Source organism: Loxodonta africana, chromosome X (genome assembly GCF_030014295.1).
Source record: "Loxodonta africana isolate mLoxAfr1 chromosome X, mLoxAfr1.hap2, whole genome shotgun sequence".
Taxonomy (NCBI): domain Eukaryota; kingdom Metazoa; phylum Chordata; class Mammalia; order Proboscidea; family Elephantidae; genus Loxodonta; species Loxodonta africana.
The window spans coordinates 15142312-15162413 of record NC_087369.1 but is presented as its reverse complement, the minus strand read 5'-3'; the positions used below and the strand labels follow the sequence as shown (position 1 = coordinate 15162413).

At 41.8% G+C, this 20102-nt stretch overlaps 1 protein-coding gene across 1 annotated transcript; it reads left to right on the top strand.

The window, feature by feature from the left end:
• Window positions 1-15: 15 nt before the first annotated feature.
• On the top strand, window positions 16-16224 carry TRAPPC2 (trafficking protein particle complex subunit 2). The gene is made up of 6 exons (XM_064277990.1): window positions 16-130; window positions 10677-10729; window positions 11665-11776; window positions 13924-14072; window positions 14493-14574; window positions 16029-16224. The coding sequence occupies exons 3-6, from the start codon at window positions 11684-11686 to the stop codon at window positions 16125-16127; spliced, it is 423 nt and encodes a 140-aa protein (XP_064134060.1). The 5' UTR covers window positions 16-130; window positions 10677-10729; window positions 11665-11683; the 3' UTR covers window positions 16128-16224.
• Window positions 16225-20102: the final 3878 nt, after the last annotated feature.

Genomic DNA, 20102 nt, shown 5'->3' with positions numbered 1-20102 from the left:
CCACATCTCGCGAGACTGTAACCACCGAATCTCGCGAGGGCTATTCCGAGAGTCCTAGCTAAGGCTGGGGATTCCGAGTCTCCGCCGCGGGCTCTAGCAGGGCTCCTCTGCTGTCCCGGTATTGCTGCAGGTAGGACTGGAGCGGGGGGAGGGGGGGGGCGTTCGGGGCCCTGGGAGATGTCCTAGAACCTAGCCTGATGGAGGTGGTGGACTTGTCCCTCCGCCCCGTCGCGGCTTGGGGCAGCCAGGCAGGACCCACCCAGCCCGGGCGGGCTGACCCCGTCCCAGATCACTCAGCCGATCTGCCCCGCGTTTCAAACTGCAAACGCGCACCAGGTCATGCAGCTAACCCAGGGTTTCTCAATCGCGCCACTGTTGCCACCTGGGGTCGGACGACTCTTTGTTCTGGGGGGCTGTCCTGTGCGTTGTACGATGTTTAGCAGCATTCCTCGCCTCTACCCTCTAGATGACAGTTGTATCCCCAGTTGTGACAACCACAAATGTCTCCAGACATTGTCAAATATCCCGTAGAGGGTAAAATCACCCGCTGTTTGAGAACCACTGAGCTACGCTTTATTGCGTATCCACCGTTGTCAGTGCTCTGAGGAGGATAAAGCTGAGACCGATCCCCAAGATGCTTAAATCTAATTAGAAAAGGAACTAATCTCATGAGAAGTAACGTTATTACACTACAGTCAGAGAACCAGATAAGAACTAAGAAGCATTGTAGACTGAGTAAAGAATTTGAAAAAAAAAAAAAGAAGTGGTTGAAGATGAAAGTGATCAGAGACATCTTTATGGAAAAAGTGTGACTTCATCACGACCTCGATGGGTAGCATTGGCATGGTGGGCAGAAAGGAGAGCATGACAGGAAGGGGAAAAGTGAGCAAAGGGGTAAGAAATGCAGGGCCCTCTTGGGGGCAGTGAGCTCGGAGTGGTGTGCTGTGGGTATAAGGTATCTAAGCCCTAGATGACAGATTCGGGTCAGTGTCTGCTTTGTGCACAGCCCTGTACGATGAACTTTGGTCCCTTGCCATAAAAAGCTTAAAGTCTTGAAGAGGCAGCTAGAGTGACAGTAGTTCATAGAAGGTGGAGAACACTGTAGGTTGGTTTAGGAAATACAAGGAGGAGGAGGGACTTGAGACTTTGAAGGATGGGTAAGGTTTGCATATACAGAGTCAGGATGAATATTCCAGGCATGAAAAGAGAAATAAGAACAATAACTCTGTAGTAGAGACAAGGTAAGTTTGGGAGGAAAAAAACAAGGACTCCAGTCAACTCTAGCAGCGGTGGAACAACAATGTTGAGAAAAAAAGCGTGGCGTGCCAGAGGAATACGTTTGGCGCACTGGTACATAATCCTGTAGATGAGAAGCATTAAGGCTTTGGAGCAGAACAGTGAAATGATGAAAACTGTGTTCTATAAAGATGTTAATATGTTGTAGATACTGTTAAAAAGTAGACTCACTTGCCCACTCTTAAAAAGCATCTGCCCACTGATCAACCTTTGGCCCCAAAGTTAAATAGAATTAGATGAAATGTTCTCCAAAGCTACTATAACCTCACTTGGGGGTGGGGGAGTTGTTTATAATATGAATGGACATGTTTTACATTAAAACCAAAACCAGAGTAGACTGCCCCATAGGCATTTCCAAGGATCGGCTGGTGGATTCAAACTGCCAACTTTTTGGTTAGCAGCCGAGCTCTTAACCAGTACACTACCAGGGCTCTATTTTTTACATTAGAGAAACATTAGTAGTATTCCGATTGCTCCTCATCATTGCAGTAGACATGTTCTATACTTAGTATTGCAGCCCCAGGTCTCTGGAACAAATGAAACACTACTGTCAGGAGCACAAAGCAGTTTTCTGGCCGTTCCTCTAGAGGATGTGAAGAGGTTTGCTATAAAAATGGATGACTTTGGAAACAAGTCCGTGAGTTCTGTTTTGCATTTGTCTGCAACTTAAAATTCTTAAGAGTTGGAAAGACCCTCTGAGTTCATTGAGTTTATCCTACTCTGTCACTAGTGGTCTTTCAGCCTCCCCTTAAAATACTTCTAGTGTTCTGGGGGGGTGTTGGCTGGAGTTAACCATCTGACAAGGCAGCCTGATAGTTCTTTGTTAGACAGTTTTAAATTACAATGAGCCAAATGTCTTTCCTTGTAACTTCATAAGCCATAGGTCTGAGTTGGAATAAGGCTGTCTAATCCGGAGATAGCAAATACTTGGCACTCATATAGGCACTGCCCTTCCCAAACCCCTAATAGACATGGATAATTGATCACAGCAATCTTTCCTGCTGACTGCACTTAGTCTCAGAATCCCCCTCAGCACTGGCTCCTGGCAGTCACTATCAATTGAGTAGAATTAGTTCAAGAGAGGAGATCCATTTCCTAGTCAGATCCCTTTTCCATTAGACAGCATATCATCTTTAAAGATAGATTGTGCTGTACCCTGCTCCCTCTCTACCCCAGACAAGATCTTTTTTTTCCTGTTAAACATCCTCAATTCTTTCAGTTTTTCATCTTGCTTCTAGAGCATTCCCTAGCCTAGATTCTGCCCTTCCCCCAACACACAGTTCAGAGTTATTGATCCTTTTAAAATGTGATGCCCAGAACTGAGTACCTTTCCCAAAGATGATATCAGTGAAGAGAACATTGGCACCTTCTCCCTTGCTTGGACATCAACTTTGTCTTAATGCAGCCTAGAATTGCATTAGCTCTTTTGACCACCGTATCAAACTACTGCCTCTTATTGAGCTTGCAAAAATTAAAGCTTTCGATTCTTATAGATGAACTGCTCTTAAACTAGATTAAACTAGATTTTGCTTATCCTGTTGTTCTGCTGCTGACTTTTTTTAAGCTCAGGTACAGTACTTTATTTTTCATCCTCTTAAATTCTATCTTGTTAATTCACCTAATTCTTCTTTTTATGGACATCTTTCTGAATCCTGACTTTTGTCTTCTAATAAATTAGCTGCCCTTCCTATAATGTTATCTCTGAATTTGATAAATTGTCTTCACGTTGTTGATTTACATGTTGAGCAGGACTAGGTTAAGGTCAACCTGAAAGCATCACCAGAAACCCCATGCCATAAAATGACAGGGAGCACTTAGTTAATGGTCTTTGGGTATTGACAGTCAAATCAGCTATGAGTGATCCCTCATTCAACAGATAAAGAGTGTTCACTGTGACCCTGGCACTGTCATAGCTCTGGGGCTACCCTAGCGAACAAGACGGGTCTGTTTTACCAGAACTCTGTAAGCATGTTATCACCCAGGCGACAGGTCTCCAGTTTGTTCTTAAGTAAATCCCAAAATACTTTGTAAAGTGACTTACTGTCTACCGTGTTTCTCTTCCAAAAAAGAAAATGTAAGCTTGGCATGACTTGTACTCAGTGAAACGATGAATACATGAATGAATGATTAATAATCCACTTAATTTTTGTCTAGGGAGTCACATTAAATGAGCTAATGGACCAAAGAAAGCATGATGTCTAACCCCATGTAGGCTTTTAATACCTGTATCTGTTGGTTCTTTAATCTCTTCAAATGTACCCAATTACAGACTCAGAGATAAGCCTTTTTCCTGTTTTGGAAAATAGGAATCACACTTACGTACCTCTTGTCCCATGGTTTCTCAGATGTCACTGCTTGTAGTTACACAATCCCATTTGTTAATCCAAGGTATGTATTTTGTTGGGACCTGAAGACTTGGATTAGTGAATACCTGTCTTGAGGTTCACAGCCTGCCAAACCTTGTGTCTTTGACACTTGCTGTTTGAAAACTTTCCCTTTAACAGAGAAAATTGAACATAGCACTTCTGCATTCTCTCTTATCTACACGTGTACCAAGTGCTTGAAGCAGTTGATCTTTTCCCCTTGCTTTTTACTGATTGTAGCCTAAAAAGGCCTTTTGTTTTTCTTAATATGTTTCCCGTACTTTAGCTCATGTTGGGCCTTTGCCTTTCTGATGGTAGCCTCATAGATATGTGGTCCCATTTTTCTGTTCATTACCAGTTAATGTCCTACTTCTTGAATCATGTACCTGTTCTCTTACGTTGAAGGTAGTCAGAGCACTCCTTATATCACCAACTGGATTTCTTTAGTTGTCTGCCTCTAAGAGAAGCCCAGGTCTCCCCATCCACCAGGGTCAGCTGCTGTCTGCACCATAAGTGAGAGCCCTGACTTAACTCTGGTGATGGAGAGTTTCTTCATAGGTACCCTAAGAACACCAGCAACTTCTCATCAAGGGGCTGTAGACCCTCTGAATACACACTACAAATGTCCAACCTTGGCAGACTTCAGAGACCCTGATGGCCTCAGCACTGGAGCTTCCAGAAGGTTCTTTTTCAGTGCTGAGGCTGTTCAATCCCACTGTGCCTCTCATTCCTGCATTCAAGCATCATCTTGACACTGTCCAAACTGCAAGCTCCCGACCCCAGATCCATTCTGCAAGCCTCGACCTATGATCTACCAGGCTCTGTGTTGGGTGTTAGGGATACATACTGAAACAATCATGGCCTCTGTTCTTTTTCCATACTTTTTCATATTGTGGTCCCCATATTGCTCCAGATGTCTTCACCTTGACTTACCCCTCCCCACCAGCCACCTTTTCCATGGTGCTTTGGAACCCATATCTTAGGGTAAATGAATTTCCTTTTGGTCCCAGTCTCTTCATAAGATGTTCCTACTTGTTGGTTTAGTCACTGCAAATATCTTTTTTCAACAATATAAATGGTGACTGTACACATAGACCCCACCTGATGGAATACACAGAATCAAATCGACTGCATCTGTGGAAAGAGACGATGGAGAAGCTCAATATCATCAGTTAAAACAAGGCCAGGGGCCAACTTGGGATGATCGAGAGCCAGAGTACGACCTTGAGTATATCCCACCTAAATTTAGAAACCATCTCAAGAATAGATCTGACGCATTAAACACTAATGACTGAAGACCAGGTGAGTTGCGGGATGACATCAAGGACATCATACATGAAGAAAATAAGAGGTCATTAAAAAGACAGGAAAGAAAGAAAAGACCAAAGTGAATGTCAGAGGAGACTCTGAAACTTGCTCTTGAACGTACAGTAGATAAAGAGAATGGAAAAAATGATGAAGGTAAAGAGCTGAACAGAAGATTTCAAAGGGCGGCTCCAGAAGACAGTATTATAATGAAATGTGCAAAGACCTAGAGTTAGAAAATCGAAAGAGAAGAACACACCCTGCATTTCTCAAGCTGAAAGAAATGAAGAAAAAATTCAAGTTGCAATGTTGAAGGATTCTGTGGACAAGATATTGAACGATGCGGGAATCATCAAGGGAAGATGGAAGGAATACACAGAGCCACCGTACCAAGAAGAATTGGTCGATGTTCAACCATTTCAGGGGGTAGCATATGATCAAGAACCGATGGTATTGAAGGAAGAAGTCCAAGCTGCACTGAAGGCATTGGCTAAAAACAAGGCTGCAGGAATTGACAGAATACCAATTAAGATGTTTCAACAAATGGATGCGGTGCGAGTGGCGCTCACTCATCTGTGCCAAGAAATTTGGAATATAGCTACCTGGCCAACCATATTTGTATCCATCCTAAAGAAAGGTGATCCAACAGAATGCAGAATTATCGAACAATATCATTAATGTCACACACAAGTAAAGTTTTGCTAAAGATCATTCAAAAATGGTTGCAGCAGTACATCAACAGGGAACTGCCAGAAATTCAGGCCAGATTCAGAAGACGATGTAGAACGTGGGATATCATTGCTGATATCAGATGGATCTTGGCTGAAAGCAGAGAATACCAGAAAGATGTTTATCTGTGTATTATTGACTACGCAAAGGCATTCGACTGTGTGGATCGTAACAAATTATGGATAACATTGTGAAAAATGGGAATTCTAGAATACTTAATTGTGCTCATGCGGGACCTATAGATAGACCAAGAGGCAGTCATTCAAACAGAACAAGGGGATAGGCTGTGGTTTAAAATCAGAAAGATGTGCATGGGGATTTTATCCTTTCACCATACTTATTCAATCTGTGTGCTACGCAAATAACCCGAGAAGCTGGACTATATGAAGACGGGGAATCAGGATTGGAGGAAGATTCATTAACAACCTGCAATACGCAGATGACACAACTTTGCTTGCTGAAAGCAAAGAAGACTTGAAGTACTTACTCATGACGATCAAAGACTACAGCCTTCAGTTTGAATTACACTTCAGCATAAAGGAAACAAAAATCCTCACAACTGGATCAATAAGCAACATCATGATAAACGGAGAAAAGATTGAGGTTGTCAAGGACTTCATTTTACTTGGATCCATAATCAAGGTCCACGGAAGCAGCAGTCAGGAAATCAAATGATGTATTGCATTGGGCAAATCTGCTCCAAAAGACCTCTTTGAAGTGTTCAAAAGCAGATGTCATCTTGAAGACTAAGGCGTGCCTGACCCAAGCAGTGGTATTTTCAATCACTTCACATGCATGTGAAAGCTGGACAGTGAATAAAGAAGACCGAAGAATTGATGTCTTTGAATTATGATGTTGGCCAAGAATATTGGATATACCATGGACTGCCAAAAGAACGAACAAATCTGTTTTGGAAGAAGTACAACCAGGATGCTCCTTAGAAGCAAGGATGGCGAGACTACATCTCACATACTTTGGACATGTTATCAGGAGGGATCAGTCCCTGGAGAAGGACATCATGCTCGGTAAAGTAGAGGGTCAGTGAAAAAGAGGAAGACCCTCAATGAAATGGATTGACACAGTGGCTGCAACAATGGGCTCAAACATAACAATGATTGTGAGGATGGTGCAGGACCGGGCAGTGTTTCATTCTGCTGTATGAGGGTTGCTATGAATCGTAACCAACTTAATGGCACAAAACAACAATCTGTTGGATGACACTTCCTTGAGTATTTCCTTCCTTTTTAGTCATACTCACAGGTTTTTCAGCTTTGACATATTAGTTTCCTACTGTTGCTGTAAAAAATTATCACAAATTTAGTGGCTTAAAACAACTCGATTTTATTACTTTATAGTTCTGCGGCATAGAAGTCCAACATGGGTGTCCCTGGGCTAAAATCAAGGTGTCAGCAGGGCTGTGTTGCTTTTTGGAGGTTCTAGGGGAGAATTCTTTTTTCTTCTTTTTAATGTTGTATTTTGGTGAAAATATACACAGCAGAACCCACTTCTTTTCAACAATTTCAACACATTATGTTCAGTGGCAGTGGTTCCATTCTTCACATTGTGTCACCATTCTCATTGTTTCTGTCCTAGTTGTCTCTCTCTGGTTAACTTAGTCTCACTGCCCCCAACCTTCTCATCTATGCTGTAGAGTAACTGTTGTCAATTTGATCTCAAATAGATGATTTTTTAAAAGATCACAACACTCAAAGGTGGCATTCTTTTTCAGCTAACCTGCTATTTAGTTAAAAGGTACTTCAGGGATATAATGGAAAAAAAAAAGGTGACTTCGGGGGATAGTTTCACTTCAAGGTTTAAAGAGTATCTCAGGGTAACAGTCTCGGGGATTCCTCCAGTCTCAGTGGGTCCAGTAGGTGTGGATTCTTTAAGAATTTGAAGTTCTGTTCCACATTTTTCTAGGGGGAAATTCTTAGTCGTTTCTAGCTTCTAGAAGCCATCCACATTCCTTGGCTCGTGGCCACATCCTCCCTCTCCAAAGCCAGCAGTGTTGCGTCTTCAGACCATCCTTCCATAGTCACATCTCCCTCTAACTTCTCTTCTGCTTCCCTTTTCCACTTTTAAGGACTTTTGTGATGACATTGGGCCCACCCAGAACATCAACAATCATCTCCCTGTTTTAAGGACAGCTGATTTCTAGCAATGGTAATTTTACTTGCGATCTTAATTCCCCTTTGCCATGTAAGGTAGCATGTACAGGTTCCTGAGATTAGGATGTGGACATTTTCGAGGGACCATTATTCTGCCTCCCACAACATATTCAAAATTGGCATGTTCATTTTCATCCCTCTTCCTTCCCTTTCTTACTTCATCTTGTGAATAACATCATCATCTTGATATGCTGCCTGATCACCTTGGCCGGACATTTGGAAGCCATTGTAGGTTCTTCCCTCTTCCTCAGTTCCCCAGTTTAACCTATTGTCAAGTTCTGTGTCACTGCCTCCTGTATACCTCTGGACCTAGTCTTTGGAGATGCTTTAAGAGCCCCTGTTTAAGGCAATAGAAAAAGTCAGCAAACACATACGTGCTCCCACACATGCAAACGTAGGTGCTTCAACTCCAGCAGTCCTTTGTATTTGTACTACATATTGGAATTCTAAGTGATACTTGCTTGCTAGGTGGAGGGAGGGTGAGGGAGGGCATAGAACTTTTAAAAGAAGTTTTGAATCATTGATCTAGAGGTACACTGTTGAATACAGTAGCTACTAGGCATGTGTGGCAATTTAAATTTAACTTAAGTATCCAATACAGTAGCCACTAGCCTCATGTGGCAATTTAAATGGATACATTAAAATGAAATAAAAATTCAGTTCCACAGTCAGACTAGCCACATTTTAAGTGCCTATTAGCTACCTTATTGGGCAGTGCAGCTATAGAACGCTTCCATCATTGCGGAAAGGTCAATATATTGGACAACACGGAATTCTAGAGTATGCCTCACCCTTGCCCCGTACCTGGCGCCTAATAAGCCCACAAATGTTTGTTAAATGGTTGTAGGCATTCCCTTCCTGGGACAATATGGTTGTTTTCTCCCAAGGTTTCCATTTCTTCCACTTCACCTGTCAGTTCTTCCTTGTCAGAATTGAATAGAGAATAACATCCTTCTCACTTCTTCAGCTCATCGCAGAATCAAATTCTTGGCAGCTCAAGTCAGGGATTGAATGTATATAGAGAAAGGTCTCTGAAGAAAGCAGTGTCATACCCAGCTGGGTAGTTTGTAGTAGAACCCTTATAAAGTATTTCAGTTCCTAGAGTCCCTAGGTGGTGAAACAGTTAAAGCTCAGCTGCTAACTGAAAGGCTAGATGTTCGAGTCTAGCCAGGGGTGCCTCGGAAGAAAGGCCTGGCAGTCTACTTCTGAAAAAATCAGCCATTGAAAACCCTATGGAGCAGTTCTACTTTGACACATGTGGGGTTGCCACAAGTCGAATGCGCTTGGCAGCAACTTTTTTTGTTTTTGGTACTTGGCACTGCACTTCTCCCATATGCATTTCCCTGTACGTGTGTGTATTGTCAGGAGGGGAGATAAGGGTTATCTTCCTTATATGTACACAGGCAGGCAGTCCCTGGGTTACAAACATCTGACTTAACAGACAACTCTCAGTAGCCCTGTAATGTTATGTAAATTTGTCCTCACTTTGAAAGGATTGAACCAACCCCTACTGCAACAGATTCTTCCTCACAATCACCTTCGCTTGCTGCACCTGCAGCTTTTAAATCATTGAGAAGGCTTTGAGCCTTTTCTTGCACTACAAAAAAGCCCATTGCTGTCGTGGAGTCCAACTCATAGCGACCCTATAGGACAGGATAGAACTGCCCCATAGGGTTTTCAGGGAGTGCCTGGTGGATTCGAGCTGCCAACCTTTTGGTTAGCAGCCTGAGCTCTTAACCACTATACCACCAGGGCTTCCACTAAAGTAAGGCTAAATAAGAATCATATGCACCTATTTCAACATACCTACATATTTGACTTAAAGACACAGATAGGAACGGATCTAGATGGTAACCCGGGGACTGCCTGTATTTCCCACTTTTTTAAAATGTTTGTGTGGCAGGGGGTGGGGGGTGAAGGGGGTGGGGAGTTATATCTTCCTTGTATTTTTTTCTTTCTGCTGCTGCTTTTTAAATGCTTGTGCTGAAGAAAGCAAGCCCTTCCCTTGGCAGACTCCAGCTCTGAGACCTACTCCAGCAAGAATGAATGCTATCATTGTGGACTTTGTTAAGATTTCCCAGCCCCCTTCCCTTCACTTGCTCCTGAGAATCCTTGCCAATGCTCCTAGTTTTGTATGGCTTTTGTATCATTCCTGTTTGTCTTTATTATTCAGTTTTTCTGTTTGGGCCTTTTTGTAATCTTTTCTCTAAAACAGAGGTTGGCAAACTTTTTCTGTAAAGGGCCGGAGAGTATTTTAGACTTTGTGGGCCAGATGGTCTCTTACAGCTGCTCAGCTCCACTGTGGGAGCGGGAAAGCAGCCAAAGACAACAGTGACAGGATGGGCGAGGCCAAGTTTGGCTTGCAGGCTGGAGCATGTTCCCGCCCCCAAATGACATTGTAAATCCTGTTTTATTATGCCACAAGGTTCTCAGATCTGCCTTGTTCCTCTAAAGTCATAGCCTTCCAATTCTAAAGGTAAAAGTGCCAGCTGTGCCCTGCTGGCTGTTTGAAAGTGTTTAATTCCTTAGGGACTAAATTTCCAGTTTCTTCTGACTTTATAGCATGTTCCATGTGAATCAGCAGAAGGGGCCTGGAGACTGCCCATTCCCAGGTGGCTGGATTTGTGTCCCACGTTGAGGAATTACTCATCACCACGTCCCCTGGGTGCAAGTGCTGTTCCATGGTATTCTAGATAACATTTATTGAGCACTCACTGTAAGCCAGACACTGTGCTGGGTGCTTTTCATGCAGTTGAGTGTGTAATCCTCAAAAGCACACCGTAAGGTCACTACGATTAATCTCTCTGTTTTACAGATGAGGAATCGGACATTGGGAGATCAAGGACCTTGCCTATGGTCACATCACTAGTAAGTGGCAGAGCTAGACTGGAACCTTGTGCTAAAAATACATACCTCAATCCATCTCTGTGTATTCCTCCACCAACTCATCTGCCTCTTATCTATGGCAGCAGCCTTGGAATCGCAGATTTTAACCCCTCCAACTCACTTTCATTTTTATTTCTTTAACCAACTTGTCAACACTAGTTTCAAGATCTCTTAATGCCTCAGAAAGTCTTCCTTCTTGGATTATGTCTTCCATCTTTTCTAGAATATAAAAATATTTCTTCCTTATAAATTGGTGCCTAAAAAGGCATATCATAAGCTTTGCATTTGCTGAAACTTGTATTTGTAGCATACAGCCTTCAGATAGGAAGAAGACAAATATGGTACTCAGTCGAGATAAATGGTACAGTGTCTCTCCTTTCTGTGCAAATGGAATGAAGTAAAGTTGTCTTGAGCTTCCTCAGAAAACTCATTCCTGAAAAATTGTAAGGCGCGCTAATTTTTTTTTTGGCCCTCTTGTGGCTCTCTTGTACCTACCTAATGGCCACCCTTTATTAATCTCCCCAGATGTTAGTGCCAGTGTTAACGGGCTAGTCCAAGTTCAGCCCAGCTTACTCTACCAGTCACACAGGGACCTTTGAGCCGAATGTTCCAGACTTTTGACTCTTTTTCTCTCAGGCTTCATGAGAATGTTATGATTTTGTTTTAGGAGGTCTTCCAATTTCTCTATGAAAATTTAGTACATGGGATACTACAGGACATCTCATGGATATATAATTTCAATAGTCTAAAAGTCATATATCTCTGTTCATATTCTGGAAAGCATGCTAAGTTTAATGACATTCTTCCCTACAAGATAAGGTTTTAAGTAAAATGTTGAATTCTAGGCTTGCTGTTAACTATTTTTTGATTTTCAGTATTGAATACTAAAAATGCATATTATTTTTTCATTTAATTAGGGGCCATATATTGAAGACAATGTCTGGAAGCTTCTACTTTGTAATTGTTGGCCACCATGATAATCCAGTTTTTGAAATGGAGTTTTTACCACCTGGAAAATCAGAATCCAAAGTGCGTACAGAACCTTTAAAAATTTCATAAGTGTTGTTATGATGTAATAATGATAACGGTGTAATAGGATTTTAGAACTGGATCAGACCTAGACAGATGAGTTTGTGGAAATCCAGCAGAATCAACTGAGGCTTGCCAGGAAATGTTCTCTGAGTTGTTTATTCAACACACACTTACTGAGCACATACTAGCATGATGCTCAAGGTCTCTTGTCCCTGCTCTTCAGTTCACCGGGTCACTTACTCTGAATCGCTGCTGCTTAAGCACAGAGAAACAGTTCACCACTAGTGGGTCTGGAAGAGCAGGCCTTGAGACACCATGCAAGCCCATGCTGTCCCAGTGGGTCCTACTTTTTGTCAGGATGGACTGTGCTCAGTCTATACCTGGGAAGGTTAAAAGAGGCCCTTACTTACTGTCCTCCTGCTGACACTGAGTCTCCAGCACCCAGTGATCAGGAGACTGCCACAGCGCTTATTGGCTTGGGGCTTGCCCCCCATGTCACCCAGGTCGTGCGCCAGAAACAGGAAAATAGCACTGGAGGTGATGCCTCCCACCTTCTTGTTGTCGAGAGTGGTTCCAGAAAGATAAGATTGGTTCAAGAACACGCTGCCATCCAGTGTAAACAGAAGCCATAGAGTCTTGGGATGAGAATAACCAGGTCCTTTCCATCTTTTTGTATTAGTCCATGTTCCTAATAAACTGCTGAAAAGTTATGCTTTCTCCCATCCTCCAAAGATAGGCTGTAATGTGCTTTAAGATAAGGATTGACTTTTTAAAATTAATTTTAACGAATAATTTCCAATGTATGATGCTTTTCAGATATTCGGATCTTGCCTTGAAAATAGGATAGACATTTGTTTCAAGTACATCTACCAGGTGGTGTTGCTAGATTATTTCCTCAGATTCACATGAGAACACTGCTCATTAAATGTTGGCTTGGAGGTATCCCTGTAGCAGTGGCTGCTTTGTGGCACACAGCTACTTAATAGAACGTTTCTGTGCCCTCAGACTGCCTTGTGGTGGGCAAGGCAGCGCATAGAGAAATATTTTGTCACCTGACTTGATCTCAGTTCGTTCTCCTGCTACCACTCACCTTCTTAAAGCATTTTGACAGTGTTCTCCTAACCTCTCGAGATTGATCATCAGTGTAAAATAATGGAAAATGCTGCTTTGAGCCAGACACACACTACATCCATTTCTCTAAGGATTTCATTAGCTTCGTCATGGAAACATGAGTGACGTCAACATGCTTTAGCTGAGTCAAGTCAACATCCTTCAGCTGGGCAAGGGACTCCAGGGCAACCCAGCAGCCTGCCCCCAGCCTAGCCATGGGAGCAGCCTCCTCAGCCAGGAGGGAGCCTTTGACAAATGCATTTGAAAAAGAGCATTGCCCAGGAGTGAGAGTGTAGTCCAGGCTGTGCTTTCTCTCCCCACATTGTGGTGGGACAGCGTCACCTTCTCCGATGAAGCCATTTCAGCCAATGAAAGGGACACTCTGATTTCTGACAGGACTTGTCTGCTCACAGCTGAGGCTGAGCATGTCACCTTGCTATGTCAGCTTCATTCACCTGAAAGAGACCTATGTCATTAATGAACGCCACCTCCTCCACTGTCTCTGCCGCTCACCTGGTACCACTACCTAGGAAGCCCCCGCCCCCACTTCCTCCAGACCCTGACCCTCGGGGCCCAGTGCAAAGAACACTTGTCTGCAGCTCTCCCTCACCGCCCCCATAGCCCTTTATCCACACCCCTGATGCATTCTTTCATGTGTCCTTTGCCTCTAGTAAGATGTGAGCTTTTTGAAAGCAGGACTGACTTAGTTTTTTAACAGTATTTTTTTTCCACGTGCTTGAAATGGTTACAGAATAACTTCTGTCTTGCAACATTAAAAGAAACATTTCCTATTGTTTCTTGAACACATTCCATTTAAGTTAATTGACTATGGTTCTCTTTTTGCTGAGTTTTCGATATCACATTCAAAAAGAGTATTATGTGAAAACACAGGTTGTATCATGACAGTAATAAAGACAGTAAAAGCAGAAAATATTTTTCCCCGGGAGAAAACCATGGATAGCAATTGACAGGATGTTGGCCTTCTTGGTGCGGCACGGGGGTGTTAATCTGTTGCTGCTGCCATTGTCATCCAGGATGATCACCGTCACCTGAACCAGTTCATCGCTCATGCCGCACTCGACCTTGTAGATGAGAACATGTGGCTGTCTAACAACATGTACTTGAAAACTGTGGACAAGTTCAACGAGTGGTTTGTCTCAGCATTCGTTACTGCTGGTCATATCCTTATCTTTTAAATACATGTAACTGAATGTTGGGTTACAGAATCAGAAGAACATGGACCACAGGTGCCAGGCTTTCAGTCCATGGGCTTCAGAGAGTCAGGTAAATATGTAAACGTCGCCATTGACCGTGCTTCAAACAAAAGAACATTTTATTTAAGGATTGATTTTAAAACCAAGTTTCATATATAAAACTAAGGTTTATCTGAAGCACATCAAGAGAAATTTATTTTGTGGTTTTTCTTCTAACTTAAAAAACCATTAAGTTCTCTTTGAGATAAAACTAACCTAACTTTAAACCCATCACAAAAACTTTACCGTCACAAAATACGCTACACATGATTATTTGAAGAATATTATACTGACTGGTTGCTTTTCATTTTTCATTTCTAAGAAAGATTTACCTTAACTATTTCACATATGAGATTTATCATGCTTCATGACGTAAGGCAAGAAGATGGAATAAAGAACTTCTTTACCGATGTCTACGATTTGTACATAAAGGTATGGTATGTTCTAGAATTTTCTAAATCTGATCATAAAAAGGGAGTCTTCCTTTGACAGGAAGCTGACCTGTTGGAGTTACCCCCATTATGCTGCAGTTTTTGTCCCAGACTAGCTTTCCCCCCATGGTCAGAACCACCCCTTACTGCTGCTTCAACAAGCACGTCTTCCTCGCCAGGTGGCCATGTATTTAGGAAAACAACTTGGAAGGTAAATATGCTTCCTTCTCTGCCTTTTAGTGCACAGAACTGTTTTTATTAGGGAAACCTAAAGAGGCAAGGGAAACTGGCTTTATAATTTTAGTCTAAAATGTTTTCGGTTTGTTTTATTTGTAGGTTACAATGTAATAAATAAAAAAAAAAATTTTTTTAAATAAATATAGATCCCTAAAATGCCAGGAAGTGATTCTTAACATTATCAGATAGTCACTCCAGGGGAATGGCACCATCTACATTTCTTGATATTTTACTGAAAAAATAGAATAGCAATAGGATGTCAGTGGTGAACTTGCAGTGCTAACAGAAGTATGTTCCTAATAGTTTGTGTTCTGTATTTGGACAGGATTTCTTGCCTATCAGTACAGGAATAAAATTTTAACAGTCAATATTCAGAGGTAGCAAATAAGACTATCGAGTCCTGGTGGCACAATGGTTAAGTGCTCAGCTGCTAACCAAAAGGTCAGCAGTTTGAACCCACCAGCAGCTCCACCCGAGAAAAGACAAGACCTGGCAATCTGCCCCCATATAGATTACGGCCTAGGAAACCCTGTGGGGCAGTTTTCTGTCACCTGGGGTCGCTGTGAGTCGAAATCAATGCCACACAACCCAGCCCTTTTTTAAAAATGGATAATACCAAGTAATTAAGGTGTAGAAATCAGTTACTCCTTTTCTCATTAGTAATTCTTTTTTTTAATTCCATTTAGTATTAGTATTTTTCTCCCACGTGTTAGGATATGCTTGTTACTTTATCTGAGAAACTGACCATTTATTTAGCCTTGTGTTAGAGTATTAAAAACCTAATTTCAAGAAGCTACCACAAAAGAGTGATTTTAATAGCAGTGAGGCATATCTTTTTCATACTTCTGAGCATACTGCAGATTTTATTTATATTTATGTAGCCAAAGGGCTTTATAAGATTAGTCCATGTATTTATAATGAATACCAGTAGATGAGTATTTCCCACTTAGGGTGGCTCCTGAAAGTTAATTTAACTTATACAGGCAACACTTGTCATACTACCAGTTTTCCACAGGTGCTTGTCAAAACAAACATTCCCTTAAGGGACATTAGGATTTAACAACGGACAGAGCATTTGAGATGAAATTTTAAGACATAGTCTCCAGACTTTTGTTTTGAATGTCTTTGATGACTTCTTTTAATTTAAAGCTTTAATTTCCTTTTGATTTGTCGGCCTTTTGAACTTGACAGGGTCACTAATACCTTCTTCTTTCCTAGTTTGCAATGAATCCGTTTTATGAACCCAATTCTCCTATTCGATCAAGTGCATTTGACAGAAAAGTGCAGTTTCTTGGGAAGAAACACCTGTTAAGCTGAACATGGAACAGCTCTGAAATAAGCAGTGTCACCACAACGAGGTGTACTCAGGAATGTGTGCGTTGTAGGTAACTTGATTAAATCCCCTGGAAAACTTTCCTTTGTTGTAGTCTCTGTTTATCTAAACCTCATGAAATCAGTTTTCTATTTAAAAACAGTACGTTCAGTTTCTTGTCAGTTATCAACAGATCAGTATTTGCTTGTCAATGATGTTATTTGTAAAGAGATTTTTATCAATCATCTTGAAATAATTTTTAAAAATTGCAAGTAAGCTTTTTAACACTTGAAAGTAAGCTTTCCACTTTCCTAATGCAGAAAGCTTTATCTTGATTTAACAAACCAAAAACAAAAGTCTTAATCAAGATTTGGTACAAATTTAAAACAAAAGCTTCTGCCTTGGAGAAGGAAGTCCGCAGCTGGTACACACATTGTTTTATTTAGTGATAATGCTGTAAAAGTGTATAGGCAGTGAGCAAAGCAGTACCCAAGAAGCTAAGGTCAAGGGCTTTTGTCATGCTAAATGTCACATGCCTGCCTGTGTTAAGAGTAGCCATCCTGCTATAATTCTAGAATCCTGGATCCATGCTTGTGACACTTCTATCACCTTGGACTGTAATAACCTTATGTTCTTATATTCCCCTTCCCTCAGACAGTAAACCAAGGGTTAAATGAACTGGTAAATATCTGTAATAGTTAAGATATAAGGCTATTTTAGAAATGCAATTAAGGAAAAGACTGGATTACATTAACATTTGCACTGTTAGCCTTCTAGGCTCTACTGGGAGGTCAGTGGGAGTGGTTTCTTTTGTATTGTAATAATCATGGGATCTTACTGTAAAATGGCCAGTGCCCATTGAACAGCAAGTAATATAGCCAGGTGTTTTCTGCGCTAATTACAAGCATTTAAAAAATTTTATTGCATTCTGAATAACTTTGGAACAAGTAATTGTAAGCTTGGTACTATATCCTTGTGTGAAGTTGCTACCATAATTTTACCCAGTGTATTTATTTGATTCTGAAATAAAGATGTTTGTCCAAGATTGTGGTACTTTAATGCCCGATTTTAAAGTGATGACTCCCTCACACACACGATTTTAGCCCTCTTTCCCCCTATTGAACATTTACAAACTAATATATCCTAACCTATTACACAGAGCTCAGATTACCTCAAACCAATGCCAGAGCTTTTGAAGTGGTAAAGTCCTCATCTAGAAATCTAGGAGTAATTTCAACCATTGTTAGTTGGAGAGACCCTGACATGTATTTATTGTATGTACTTTGCTCTGCCCTCAATGACTTTGCAACCCAGAGGGCTGTAATGTAAACCAGCCAGGAGCAGCAGCGCGATCTTCAGGCAGGAAGACTGCTTCAGGTCCCGACTCAGCCACCCAACAGTGGTACCACACAGAGCAGCCCTTTTCTCCAGGCCCGTGAGGGTGAGGTAGGACAATAACGTTAGGCATTGTGTAAGTATATTGCAATCATTAAGTACTGAATTTCATGTGTGACTCAGTCTTTGGAGGAGTTCAAAAGGCAAGTCTAGCAATGAGTGTGAGGGGATGGGACCTCAGAGGTGGGCAGCCAGGAAGGTGTGGAAAAGAGAATCACTGGGGCATGAGGCTGTGACCTACAGCTGTAGGACAGAACCAGGACTGGGTGTAAGGGGAAAACCTGTAGCCATTCGTAGGAAGGCTGAAGAGCCAGAAAACTCAGGCAGAGCTTAGATGTGGTTTCTGAACACAAGAACAATGGGGAGAAATCAGTTTTGAGATCAGTAGCGACCTCGTAGTCAGGCACTTCTGAGCACACATATGTTGGCACTGAGTTTGCAACCCACATTAGCCCCCAAAAGTGATGGAAATAAAATGCACAAATCGGGCTTTGTCCACTTTCTACAGCCGGAAACATTTCCTAAGATGCTTCACTCGGTGTCTATATTAGACATGTGTATACAGCCTGTCCATCTTTGCTGTGCCCAGTCTACACCTGTGTTCTGTGCCTTTTCAGTCACGTCAGGGCTTCCTGGCTGACGTCCACAGTGTAAACTTCTCAGAAACCACTGACCCTACAGACTCCACCCTTGGCTGGACACACCCTGGTGCATTTTTAAAAGCAATGATTTATGACAAAGGGACATTTGGGATGAAAGTGACAAAACATTCGGGGTGAAGAGTAATCCATGGATGGGCTGGTAGTTTTCCATCTTACACACAGCACACCGGAATTGCTACATCAGTTGTTGGATGTGCATTTGTCCATTCTCCAAGTCTGGAATTTTCCCTTTCTTAAAACTGAACTCTGTCTACATTCATGGACGGCATAGGGCTAGCCGGATGTATGACTGTTAGAAAGACGGTCAGACCCGTATGGTGAGCAACAGTAGTATTGAGGACCCCCTCTCATCCCCTAAACCGTGGAGCATGATCTAGTTCTTCCCATAGACTTCCCTTCCTTGGAGGCTCTGCAGTTTCTCCTCATCACTCCTGCTATGCTGTCACCACCTGCTTTTTTTCCCACCTTCTATTAAGTTTTACTCATATTTCTTAACACTGTACAGGTGACACCAGCTAATGAAAGCACCTTTTATTTTCTTCAAACAAAAGAATCATCAGGTTTTCAGCTATCTTTTGCTGTTGGTTGAAGAGGTTTTCCATCAGTTAGTTGCAGTTTCTTTGAAGGCTGAAGCCATTCAGTAGGTTTTGTTCCTCCTCTAATATCCATTTAAGACCCCCCCTGGAAAACTGGAGTACTTTCCCTTTGTACAACCTTTCTCTAATACCTGAAGATCTGTTCCCAATAAATTTTTGCTGCTCAGCTCTAGTGCTTTTGAAAGCCACCTAATCTAATCCCTGAGTATTTAGCTGAAAAACTTCACTGAAAGATGTTATGAAAAAGCAGTAAGGTACCTACACACACGTATATATGCTTTCCTTATGTACTAAATAGATGGATACCCAAGAAACTGACAGCTGCTTCCAGGGACAGGAACAGAGTGCAGGGGTAGGTCTGTGCCTTATGATTTTGAACCATGTGACTATTAAAAAAAATTAACTTAAAAAAATTACTTATAATACCCATTGTTGACCAAGGTGTGGCACTGGCACTTTCACATACTACAGCTAGGGGAAATGTCAACGGGCACTGTCTTCTGTGAGGGGAACTTTGCAATAGTGATTAACATTCTCCATCCCAATGTCTCTCGGTAAGAGACCAGTTTGAGTAAATTGTTACACATTCACACAGCTAATAAATGAGGTCCGTCTTCCATAATGGAAGTATGTCCAGAGGTATTAAGACAATAATGGTGATACTTTTGATTAAAAAAAAAAAAAAAGCCCTTACAGCAAGTCTGCTAAAGAAAAGGATTCCTATTTTGGTTTTTATTGGATGATTTTTTTTTGGCGGGGGGAGGATGATTATAAATAATAAAAACCACAGCTCTCTGTCATGGGAATAATATGAAGAGACTAAGTTCCCCCAATTTAAAATGCTTCCTTACGGCAAATTTGCCCATGAAGTTACTGTAATGATAATCTTTCAGCAGTTCCCACAGGGTGGGGCTAGGGAAGAGGAATGAATCAGTCTAGGTTTGCACACTCTATCCCCCCCCCATCCCCCAGCATGTCCTTTGGTTAACATCACCTGTCCACAGTTGAGGAGCACTGTCCACACAGACTGTGACCTAGGCTTTAGTTTGCATTTGTAGGGTCATTGTCAACGGCACACACACGAACTGTCATCACGAAAGGCTGCAATTTGCTTTATCAAGTCTGGCCATAGCGGCAAGTCCCTAAAGAACAACTCATCTTCCTGGGAGCAAATCACTAGCGTTTTCTTGTTTGCTTGTCACAACAAAATAGTCATAAGCTGGATATGGGTCACTGGCCAGAGTTTGCCCCTTCTAAAGAATGGAGATTTTTTAAGCAGGTTATATTATATTCAGAATGCGTGGTTATATTCAGAATGCGTGGTGTT